The sequence below is a fragment of the Macrobrachium nipponense genome, chromosome 12 (genome assembly GCF_015104395.2).
Source record: "Macrobrachium nipponense isolate FS-2020 chromosome 12, ASM1510439v2, whole genome shotgun sequence".
Classification (NCBI taxonomy): domain Eukaryota; kingdom Metazoa; phylum Arthropoda; class Malacostraca; order Decapoda; family Palaemonidae; genus Macrobrachium; species Macrobrachium nipponense.
In genome coordinates this window covers 47,871,947-47,885,107 of record NC_087205.1, presented here as the reverse complement: position 1 = coordinate 47,885,107, position 13,161 = coordinate 47,871,947, and the positions used below count along the sequence as shown (strand labels likewise).

General features: G+C 37.6%; 1 protein-coding gene across 11 annotated transcripts in view; it reads left to right on the top strand.

The window, feature by feature from the left end:
* Nucleotides 1–13,161, top strand: part of LOC135224515 (E3 ubiquitin-protein ligase MYCBP2-like) — a 1,655,355-nt gene that overhangs the window by 422,790 nt on the left and 1,219,404 nt on the right. For all 11 annotated transcript variants that reach the window (XM_064263565.1, XM_064263560.1, XM_064263570.1 and 8 more), the window contains one exon: nucleotides 8,934–9,098. In XM_064263565.1, coding sequence (XP_064119635.1) covers nucleotides 8,934–9,098 — 165 coding nt within the window. The remainder of the gene's footprint in view (nucleotides 1–8,933; nucleotides 9,099–13,161) is intronic.

Below are 13,161 nucleotides of genomic sequence, written 5' to 3'. Positions count from 1 at the left end.
CTTCCCTCGTTATGAAGAGGTGTGACAAGGAGCTTTGGGAGTTTTTCTATAAGAATCTCATCGACGTTTGGGTATGATGGCGGATAGGAAATATCTACTTCCTTCCGTAAACCCTACAGATGAACAGGAATTCTGTCTCTTCCGCGATTTATGAGGAAATCACGAAGATTTAAAGAGTTCCTGGATTAACTTCCTTCCTTAAGGAGATATATATACTCTTTCTATCATTCTATTAACGAAAAGAACGAAGACAGTAAAAATTTTTCCTTTCTCTATCTGCCTCGGCAGGGAAAGAAGGTAGTAGAGTATCTGCTGTATGAGAATACGATACGGCAAATCACACATACCGTAGTTACTTCTTTGCAGAGCAACTCAATTACCAGTATCCTTCCAGGAATTTCCTAGGAAGGACTACGCTTAAAGGGATTGTTAAGACAACACCTACTTAGCTTCTAGATTTATCGAAGTCTTGTTTCGCTTAAATATGCATGAATAAGAACTTCCTGAAGTTCAATTATAATTTTATGAGATTCCTTTATTTAATGGAGTAGCTGGCAACTCTGGAAGAGTAAGGCCAGACGGCTAACGGAGACTGCTATCGCGCCTTAGAGACCAACGCAGTAACATGTAGGTGTCGGTCGTGAGTGGTTGGTTACATGTCTCTCTCCTGCGGGATGGAATAACTAACCGTGTCTCCCCTACAATCGCGGTTTTAGCCTCGGATTGAGGGGATAGTTAAGCAAACATAAATAAAATATTGTCTGCCTTTTGCTAAGAAGCTTTCAATAAGAAAGATATTACAACATTTCAATGCTGTTTACCGTAGGTAACATTATTAAAGGATTCTAATGCAGCGGAACTCTATATTATATGATGCTCTCATGCTTACAAAAGCATGGCTTATTAGAGTACATGCTTAGTGAGAAGATGAATGTAGTAGAAGAGAATTCACTTTAAGACTACGGTATGGTCAAGTCTTATGCACATACCGAGGTTAACTACAGAATTCCTAGTATCCTTACAAAGGTTTCCTAGATTAATGCTGTTTACCACAATGTGACAGTATTATAAAGGATTCTAATACGGCAGAGCACGATATAATATAATTCTCTCATCCTTTCGAGAAACGCACACAACCTTTTTAGAATCGGATATTGCTCAAGAGAAGATGGGCGAGTCGGATGGGAAACATTCTCTTAGTGGAAGAGTGTCCGATGTGGACATCGCCAGACAGCCTTGAGACTCTTCCAAGCTCGAAGCTCCAGCAAGTGTGGAGGAGCCAAGCCAGGCGTGAGGCGCCAGCCAGGCTCTAGAAGCCAGCCAGGTGCCATCCAGGTGCCAGGCTCCTTCAAGGCTAGGCTCCAGTCAGGATTGAGGATCCATCCAGGCGCAAGGCGCCTTCCAGTAAAGAGAAACCTAAAGCTCTGTCATGTAAGAGGGCTAGTCCCCATTGATATGATACAGGTAAGGCTCTGCCATGTAAGTGGGTCAGCCCCCATTGGCACGATCCGAGAAGGCTCTGTCGTGTAAGCGGGCTAGCCCCCATTGACATGATCCAGAAGGGTTTGTCAGTCATAGGTCCCTACCTCGCTGAAACTCTTGAGGCATGCAGACTCATAGACAGTAATCATGAAGTCTTCTGCCAAGCTCCAGGCACAAGGCGCCAGCCAGACGCAAGGCTCCAGCCAGGCGCGAGGCGCTAGCCAGGAGGGAGGAGCCAATCAGGCGCCATCCAGGCGCGAGGCTCCAGCCAGGCTCTAGGCGCCATTCAGGCGCAAGGCTCCAGCCAGGCACGAGGCGCTAGACAGGCGCTAGGAGCCTGCCAGGCACGAAGTGCTAGCCAGGCTCCAGGCTTCACCCAGAAGAGATCTATATCAAAGAATGCCCTGGCCTTCTTTGAGACAATGTGATCTCTTAAGCACTTGACAAGTGTATTGATGATTCCTTCAAACAGCTGAGAATTAAAAGCGCATGAAGTGCGAGCTTTTCTGAATTCTTGTTCTTTCCTTAACAATATGTCATAAGGACATATTAGCTGTCACATAAGGGAGATGCAACTCTGTGTTGACTTCCCATATCCGAAGGATGTCAAGATAACCTACGAGAGATCCTTCTCTCTTGGTTGATACGTGTCTGCGGATACATTGCTGGGATAGGGAGCCGATACTGATCCTTAACTAGTGAGTTAAATTTTATTTAACGTCGTGTTTTTTTCTTTGGGTTGTTTGAAAGGAGTTTGGGGATAACTCTTTTCAACTTAAGCACTAACCCTCGTGTTAGGATCAGGTGATCGGGATCGGTGTTGTGCTCCTTAATTATGCCACTAGGCATAGGCATATTGTCATGTAAGAGGCTCTGTCGAGTAAATGGATAAGACCCCATCGACAGACCCACAAGAACTCTTAGCCATAGGTCACATCCTCGCTGAGGCTCTTGAGGCGAAGCAGATTCCTAGGCATTAGCCATGGAATCTTCCGCTCTGAACAAGTAGGAACCAAGGTTTTATTTTTTTTATTACCTACAACGTATGTTGTTTACCTGTCTATTCAGTAAATAGTTGTCTCTTACCCACCACCAAGGGTGTCAATCAGCTAAGTATATATCTGCCGGGGAAGTTGCATGTACAAAAATGATATTGTTAGAATACAATAAAGTTTTGTACATGCTTACCCGGCAGATATATACGATGAATGGCCCACCCAGCCTCCCCTCAGGAGACAGGTGGAAGAGAAAATCTGGTTCTAGAACGGGAATGGTTCCTATTCCTGCCACCCAGCGGCAGGGGGTTAGATCACCTGACCTACCTGCAGCGTGTGCCGCGAAATTCGAATTTCTGTCGGACGTCAGAGACATAAGCTAAGTATATATCTGCCGGGTAAGTATGTACAAAACTTTATTGTATTCTAACAATATCATTTTTATTATTATTATTTTTATCATTATTAAGAGAAATTAAGTAATTCTCATAACTAATTCAAGATGCCCATAATTATCACATACAAATAAATCTCTGTGCCAAGTTTGATTGAAATTGATAAAGTGGTTATATTTTATAGTAAAAAATTATATACAATACTATTCATATGTGTATATATATATATATATATATATATATATAATATATATATATATATATATATATATACTGTGGTCCCCCGTATTCGCGGGGGATGCGTACCAGACCCCCCCGCGAATAGTTAGAATCCGCAAATATTTGGAACCCCCCTCTAAAAATGCTCATAAACTATCCTGAACATGCAAACACCAAAGTATCCCTTAAAGACCATCCTTCATCAAATATACATAAAATATCCTATTATGGTTCATATTAATCTTTGAAATATTATTAATACTATTTTCAAGTAAATCTTACATTTTATGTATATACATAAATACATACTATGTACGTACTGAATGACTTAGTTACGTATGTGAAAATAATTCAGTCCCCCCATAAGTATTCAGTCATGCACGTTTTCTTTCATACTGTTACTATTTGAGACATCCATTTTCTTTTAACAAGGGAACAATGGAATGTGAAATCACAAATACCAAATGTCTACTTAAAGTATTATCCTACATCAAATATACCATTGAATTGGTATGATTTATATCATTTTAAAGTAATCTTAAACATTTTACCATTAGAAATATATAAACAGCCAATAGCAGAGAGAGAGAGAGAGAGAGAGAGAGAGAGAGAGAGAGAGAGAGAGAGAGAGAGAGAGAATGTTATTGTTACTGTTTAATCTCATTAAACGTAATATTATTTGTAAACTAGTACTGTATATTATTATTTTACCATAAAATGTAGTAATGTCCTTAAAGATATATTTATACATACACTTCCAGCCCAAACAGAGGGCGAGAGTTACCACTAGCGCATGCTAGTATCTCATGTGGAGAGAGAGAGAGAGAGAAAGAGAGAGAGAGAGAGAGAGAGAGAGAGAGAGGGGGGGGGGTGTTGTCCTTATTTAAAAGAGTGAAATGGATAGATTATTGTACTTCTTTAAAATACTATCACATGTGAATTTGAGATTAGTTAATTATTATTATTATTATTATGCAAAATATTAATAAACATACACATGTACCATAGAAATTATCTCATATATATCAGCAAAAGAGAAAGAGAGAGAGAATCTCAAGATCCGTAGATGGCAACACTCGATGACAGTTGGAACCCATCCAACCAAGCTGGCTAAGTGTTAAAAAAACAAGACACGGGGTTACATAATTCTTTTTATTTATAAACTAAAATCTTGCTAATTCACTTTAGTATTTTCTTTAATGAATTTATATTATTGCTGTTTACATTAATATTGATATTTGAAAATTAGTAAATCATCATCCAAAAAACATACATCGCTATAAAAGAGAGAGAGAGAGAGAGAGAGAGAGAGAGAGAGAGAGATTATCGTAGTATTTGTAAAATACTTTCACATATGATTTTTGTAATTACTAGTTATAATTATTATTCTATTTTATTATTAGTTATTATTATTATTATTATTATTTATTATTAAATTTTTTTAAAGTTTTTTTTGGGGGGGGGGGGAAAATATTAATAAACCATATTACGGCATATATGTACCATAAAAATCTCTCATCTCAGTAAAAGAGGAGAGAGAGGTTGGAAATTTCATGCCCACTTGATGGCAGCAACAAATCAGCTCCTTCCCCCTACGGTCACTTAACCTTAAACGCCGACTGGACGTATTTTACGTCGACATTTTTTGTCTCTCGGGTGCCGACTGGACGTATTTTACGTCGACATACAAAAGTTTTTTTAAAAATTCGTGGAAAAATACTTTTAGGCCTACCAGCCGAAAACTCTTGAATCACGCGCCTTGGGGATGCTGGAGTTCACGGATCAAGGTGTTTGTTTTGTTTACAATCGTTACGCAGGCGCGCAAGCGCGAATTTCTTTCTTGCCGCACTAAAAGTATCTGTGATACATCTCTGAAATTATTTCGTCACTTTGACATAATTTTTGTACCATTTTAAATTAGCCGTTACATAGAGTATTTATATAAAATGAAAATGCGCATTTTTATGTAGAATACAACAAAAAAATACTCATGATTGTAGCTTTTATCAGTTTTAAGATCATATAAATAACGATAAGTGCCAAAATTTCAACCTTCGGTCAACTTTGACTCTACCGAAATGGTCGAAAAAAAAACGCAATTGTAAGCTAAAACTCTTATATTTAGTAATATTCAATCATTTAACTTAATTTTGCAACTAATTGGAAGTCTCTAGCACAATATTTCGATTTATGGTGAATTTATGAAAAAACTTTTTCCTTACGTCCGCGCGGTAACTCTTCCGAAAATAATCATACATGCGATTGTGGTAATGTTTGCACCATTTTAAATTAGCCGTTACATAAAGTTTTATATATGAAAATGTGCGCAATTTCATGCACAATACAACTAAAAACAACCCATGGTTGTAGCTTTTATCAATTTCGAAATATTTTCATATAAAAAATGATAAGTGACAAATTTTCAACCTTCGGTCAATTTTGACTCTACCGAAATGGTCGAAAAACGCAATTGTAAGCTAAAACGCCTATATTCTAGTAATATTCAAGCATTTACCTTCATTTTGCAACAAATTGGAAGTCTCTAGCACAATATTTCGATTTATGGTGAATTTATGAAATAAATAACATTTTCTTTACGTCCGCGCGGTAACTCTTCCGAAAAAATCATACGTGCGATTGTGGTAATGTTTGCACCATTTTAAATTAGCCGTTACATAACGTTTTATATATGAAAATGTGCGCAATTTCATGTATAATACAACAATAAATAGTTGAAGGTTGTAGCTATTCTCATTTTCGAAATATTTGCATATAAATCACGATAAATAGAAAAAAAAACCACGTTCGGTCAAATTTGACTCTACCGAAATGGTCGAAAAACGCAATTGTAAGATAAAACTCTTACAGTCTAGTAATATTCAGTCATTTATCTTCATCGTGAAACAAATTCGAAGTCTCTAGCACAATATTTAAATTTATGGTGAATTTTTAAAAAAAACTTTCCTTCCCTCCGCGCGCGGATTCTCCGCCACAAATCTCCGAAATGCGTAAGTCCCATTCTCGGAATATTTGCTCCGTTTCATATTAGGCATTTCATAGAGTTTTATATATGAAAATGTGCGCAATTTCATGTAGAATAAAACGAAAAATATTTGAAAGTTGTAGCTTTTCTTATTTCCGAAATAATTGCATATAAAAAAAATATATATAAAAAAATTCGACATTCGGTCAACTTTAGCTCGTCAGATATGGTCGAAAACTGCATTTGTAAGCTAATATTCTTACAGTATAGTAATATTCAATCATTTGTCTTCATTCTGAAACATATTGGAAGTCTCTAGGACAATATTTTAGATTTGTATGGGAATTTTTGAAAAAAAAATATGTGTTTACGTAAGCGCGTTACGAATCATGCATTATTTTGTGATAATATTTTCTCTGTGTTGCTTTTATCGTTTTACAATGTGTTATATATCAAAATGATCGCAATTTAGTGCACATTACAACGAAAAAAAAAGTAACTTGTTACCTTCAACCGTTTTGCGCACAGCGCGATTTGAATACAATTTATATATAGAAATTTCGTTTTTGCGCTATCATATATCGCATTATTTATATATGATAATGATAATTTTTTTCATTTCTGATGGGTTGCATACTAAACTTCAAGCAATGACAAAAAAAGGAGCCAAAAATGAACTCTTATCTTGAAAACTAAGCGCGCTGTGATTTTTGAAAAAAATATTTTTTCGCTTACGCGCTCACTCTCAAACACCTCCAGCACACGGGAGACATTTTTTTTTTTATTTACCGCTTCGGCGTTTAAGGGTTAACCTGAACTTGATACGTATATCTGAGTTTTAGTACCTGGAGTTAGAGAAAGAATCTGACTGGGATTTCCTTCATTCTTCCATAATTTTTTAAATTTATAAGCTAAAATCTTACTAATTCACTATGGTATTTTCTTTAATGAATTGATATTATTGCTGTATAAATTAATATTAATATTTGAAAATAGTAAATCATTTATTCACTATGGTATTTTCTTTAATGAATTGATATTATTTGCTGTATAAATTAATATTAATATTTGAAAATAGTAAAATCATTTATTTATCACACAAAAAAAAACATACATCTTTGTAGTAGAGAGAGAGAGAGAGAGAGAGAATTATTATTTTTATTATGTGATATTTAAACTTATTAAACTTACTAATACAGTATTAATCAAATTAATATTTGAAAATTTAGTAAATCATTTTTGTATCATAAAAATGTATTTAGTCATGAAAATAAACATCAAAATACACTAATTATTGATATTTTCGTTGGAAAATTCCGCGAATGGGCGAGTCCGGTCCGCGAATAATTTCTAGATAGGTTCCAAAGAAAAATTTGCGAATGTGTTGGAAAATTCCGCGAATGGGCGAGTCCGTCCGCGAATAATTTCTAGATAGGTTCCAAAGAAAAATCCGCGATACGGGGGGAACACTGTATATATATATATATATAGATATATATATATATGTATAACAGAATCACGAAAGTTAGGAACGTGATAAATCCATAAATAAAGATAAATGCCACGAAGGAAAAATAAACGAAGGAGTCTGCAGATAAATCCATAAATAAAGATAAATGCCACGCGTGGCATTTATCTTTATTTATGGGTTTTGCAGACTCCTTCGTTTATTTTTCCTTCGTGGCATTTATCTTTTTTATTTATGGATTTATCAGCAGACTCCTTCGTTTATTTTTTCCTTCGGGGTTTGGATTCTTGGTATTTATCTATATATATATATTATATATATATATATATATATAATAGAGAGAGAGAGAGAGAGAGAGAGAGAGAGAGAGAGAGAGAGTGAGTTTATGTAGTTTTTTATTTATTTACAAAGGTGTAAAATGTAAATAAACAATGAGGAATTTGGTAAGGTGCAATTTGATGTTTTCTTCTGTATTTTAAAATCTTTATTGTGATAAACTTGATAAATGATGAACGTATCCAGTTTAAGAAAGAATGTTAGTTGATTTTACTTTTCATTCATGAAAGTTTAAAATAGCATATAAGTTGCTTTGAAATATGGAATGACGGTTTCAATTCATAATTTATCATTGTACCCATGTATACATTGACATTAAAAACAAAATTATACAAATATTCAGAGGTCAAGTCCCATACCCCCAAGGTGTATGGATACCCCCTGTTAAGCATCCTTGTTCTCTCTGTCGATAAACTTAGTAATGAACCCAGAACCTCTGTGTTGTTCCTCTTCGCCATAATATGAACATCAGCTAGCATTTATCAAACCCCAGCATTGAAAAGAAAAAGGTTATGTATATGCAGAATTAACAAGACTCGCTCTAAAATCAGTTTAACTGTTGCTGCCACCATGTTCAAGTGAACCTGTTGAAAGGAGGGTCTGCTTCCTTTGAGAATTGTAATAGTTATAATTTCAGATTTCTGGCAAAATGTTCATTATCATTCATAGTAGTGAATGCTGTTTTACCTACTGCTGAACTTTTATTTTTATGTTCTTTGATAAGGTTTGTGTTGAATTCATTTTCAGTTCCTTTCATAAGCTGCATTATGAAATGGATTTTGAAATAACATTACATTCTGACAAATAATACTCATTAGTTCCTTATTTTTGGTTTACATAGATGTATATCGTTGTAGATTTATTTCATGTAATACACCTCTAAATTCTATAGACCTGTATAGGACCTTGCATTATTGCCCCAAAAATATGCCGTCATATCAAAGGAACATTATCAGATTGGAAATTTTTTATTTAGTGCTCTTATCAGTTTTAGTGCATTGTTTTAAATCCATGTGTTTAATAACATTCTTTTTCATTCCTATTTCCATTTATAGGGTGATGTATTTTATAGACCTGAAGGGAGCAATGGTGAACTTGTTGTTATTGATCGCGAGGTACTGAAGGTTTCTGAGGTATATCAGTGCTCTTCTCCTGGATGGTGTAGAGGACTTCCCTTTAGTGATGGTATAAACATTGGCCACATATCTCCAGATAGAGAGGTAAGTTCACTGCTTTTGGGTAAATGTTAATTAGTTTTAAGCATAATTCCAGAAAATCTGAGGTTTCTTTATAAGAACTGATATTAAATACTGCACACATACTACATCTTTACATACATTTGTGCAGCATTTATTGTTGATTGTGCATGGAAATTTTTTAAAGAAAGAGAAGAGCTAGATTTTATGCACCTTGGGCGTATGGAGTGCATGATTCAGGGAATAAATTTGTGATATGATGTATAGCCCTTAGAGCTGACATGGGTGTGGAATAATGAATGTCTGCTGGGACTTGTTGAAACTCAGCTGAAGGTTTTTATTGTTTAAAGGACTAACTCCCTCAGATTGAGCCTCAGAAAAGGAAGGAGAAGCAACATGCATAGGTAGGCATACTTCCTTGTAGTTGGACCTCTAGTGAGAGAATGCCTTGTCATCATCATATGGCTTTGACATAGAATATTATCAGTGTTGAAGCTATGGGACAGGTGAAATGGCTCTCAAACTGGGGTAATCTTTCTTTTTAGCAGTATGAATCTGAGTGTCCCTCTGTACCCTCTCTTCTTTCTCATTATACTTCAACCTCTTTCAGATTTGAACAGCTTTCTCAGCCTTTCTTACTTGCCACTCCAACTTCTTTACAGTCGTGATTATCAAGAAAAATACTATTGCTGGGATTATTATCAGTTTTCAAAGGCAATAGTAAATGTGCTGGTGTTGTCAACCTACTGATAATGTTTTGACCTGAGAGTTGTCAATATGTTAGTCATATTGCTGTCTCAGAGGTGAGACTGTCTTTTAGAAGTGGACCGTGAATTCCAGAACTGAGATGTTTTTTTGGATAAGACTGGTATTATGTCTGGTTTGCCCACCAAGGTGATTAGATTGAGGATGATTGTATTCACAATTCCTTCAGTTCTATCAAGTAGATTAAACCTACTTTTGAATCACCCTAATCATTGTGGTGCTACCCTATTTAATCAAGGTAAGTAGAGGATGGTTTGGAGTCAGATCTTACTGTCATACTTGGAAGAGTAAGCTCCATGAAAGACCAGTGATATCTTTTTGAGATTTTTCAGGTTTTTTTTTTATTCTCAATTTTAACATGAGTACCTCTAAGGATATATATATATATAGTATATATTATAATCTATATATATATCTATATACATAATATATTTATTATTGTATATATCATATATAATATAATATATATATATCTATATAGATACACACATAACTATCCTAGGACTCACTGATGATTCCCAGAAACAATTTTTGCCACTGATGTGAATATTGATAACTGCGACCATGTTGTAAATGTAATTCAGCTTCTGAGTCAAACATTACCTCAATCACTGTTGAGAATTCAGGCTCTACCTTGGCACCAATAATGAATTCGAATGAAAACAAAGCTTCAGGTAATTTAACTCCAAGAAAAAATTGATTTGTAACATGCTCATTGTATTAAAGAAATTGAAAGCCCTTCATGTTCATGAACTTCTGTTGAATGCCATAATGAAAGTAAAACATACGGAAAAATTTTTAAGTGATAAACTTCAGAGAAGACAGAAGTGGTAAGTTTAGCTCATTTGAAATCATGATGAAGAAACTTGTAAAGTAAGTTGCAGTATATCAGATATATTTATAAATTTTAATGTTAATGTGGCCTAGAAATTCAGATATTTTTTATCCAGCTGATTGTTGTGGCAAAGAATCTGTGTGGCCCGCCCCAAATTAAACAGCCTCAAAAGATGCATCCAAACTGTATGAAAACATGTCATACATATACATCTGTAACTCATTGCACATACACATCACAAAAAAGTTGAATACAAGTCAGTGACTTATTGCAGTCCTAACCAGTGCATCATATACAGTAGTGCCTCAGGTTACGAAATTAATCCGTTCCAAAGCGGCCTTTGTAACCTGATTTTTTCGTATTTAGAACCACGTATTACATGTAAATTGCCTATTTGTTCATGAAGCTTACCTGTCAGATATATATACATATAGCTGTATTCTCCAAAGTCCGACAGAATTTCAAAACTCTCGGCACACGCAGTGGTCGGCCAGGTGGTTAGTACCCATTCCCGCCGCTGGGAGGCGGGTATCAGGAACCATTCCCATTTTCTATTCAGATTTTCTCTGTCGCCGGTACTGTCAACACCTGTTTTCAGTACCTCCGTCATTGGATTTTGGAACTTCTTTTGCTACTTGAGTATCCTGATTGACTTTTGGTTTTTGATATTGGATCTGTGGCTAGGCATACGCTAATTGTGGATTGTTTTGATTTTGGCTCGATTATTTCCTTTAACCAAGATGTCTGGGTCTAGTTCGACTAGCGCCAGAGTATGTTGTATGGAAGAATGTAAGGTAAGGCTACCGAAAGCTTTGGTAGACCCCCACACAGTGTGCGCGAGTTGTAAAAATCATGTGTGTATGTTTGATGATCGTTGCAAGGAGTGTGAAAGTCTGTCTGATTCGGGTTGGAAGGCATACGAGGCCTATATACATAAGTTAGAGCGTGATAGGATCAGGAGGTCTTCCTCCAGGAGTGTATCAGGCAGTATATGTCAGGGCAATAATGTTACACCTGCTACCCCTCCAGTAGAATTTATTCCTCCTAAACCTGTAATGCCTTCGGGCCCTGCAATAGCGTCTGTGGAGGGTAATGCCCTATCTATGATTCTGGAATCTTTACGTAGCCTAGAATCAAAAGTGCTCACTATGGAAAGTGTTAATAGTGCAGTGAGGTGTAGTGATAATGCCCCTTCGGCAGGACCTGTGGACACTTCCCAGGCTGCCAAAGATCGTGCTCGAATCTTGAAGGATTGTTTTTCGTCATCAGAGACGTTCTCCCCGCGCAGGAGTTGGAGCTCTCGGAAGGTCTCGCGCCCTCTGAAGAGAACTAAGATGCTAGATGTCGCACAGGCGGCCATCGTCTTTGGTTCCTCTGAGGAAGACGCTTCACGTCCGTTAGCTCCTTCTGCTTTGCGGTCGTCTCCTGAGCAATTTGAAGACTTTCCGCCGCAAAAGAGAGCAAAGATGCAAGATGTCGCACAGGCGGCCGTCATCTTTGGTCTCAGGGAGGAGGACGCTTCACGTCCTTTTTCTCCTTCTGATTTGCGAGCTTCGCAGGAGAGGACGTCTTCCGACAAAGTTGCTTTTGAGCGCCCCGGTCCATGTGAGAAGGAGGAGAGCTTCCCCTCACCCCTCGTCTTCTCACAGGATCAGCCCTTCGCCTGAGAAGGAAGGTTCTCCGTCAAAGAGGATTATTTTGTCTATACAACAACAACTTGACTCGTTGATTGCAGAGAGAGAGGCAAAGCCGTATCGCAGAAGGAAGGATGATAAACTGCCAATCAAGAGGTCCAGGCAGTCCCCTTCTCCTTCTCCTCGCTCCTCTCTTTCTCCTGTTGCTTCACCCTCTAGATTTCGTGCAGCTCCCCAGCAGTTGTCTAGAGAGCGCGAGGATCATCTTCCCAAACGTGCTTCAGTCGAGAGAAAGAAACATAGTTACCCTCGGAGCAAGGATGGTTTGCAAGAGATTATGCAGAGTCACGTAGCTCGCCGAGACGCCCCTCGCTCGTCTATGAGGGTCTCTCCGTCGGCTGCCAGATACGACGCTAGTTCGGCAGCTAATCTGGACGCCAGGCGTGACGCTCGGCTGGATGCCAGGCGTGACACTTGGCGGGACGCTCGGCTGGACGCCAGGCGTGACGCTTTGCTGGACGCTCATCTGGATACTCAGCGTGACACTTTGCTGGACGCTCATCTGGATACTCAGCGTGACACTTCTATGGACGCTTTGCTGGACGCTCGTCTGGATGCTCAGCGTGACGCTTCACTGGATGCGCGGCAGGATGCCAGGCATGACGCTTTGCTGGACACTCGTATGGAAGCTCAGCGTGACGCTTGTCTGGACTCTCATCAAGACGATCAACAGGACGTTTTTCCAGACGCTCGCAGACGCTCGAAAGGTATTTTGGACTCTACTCATCATGAAGGAGACTTGTCGGAGGAAGCAACCGAAGAACAATCTTCAACACCGGCGTCTTCGGATTAT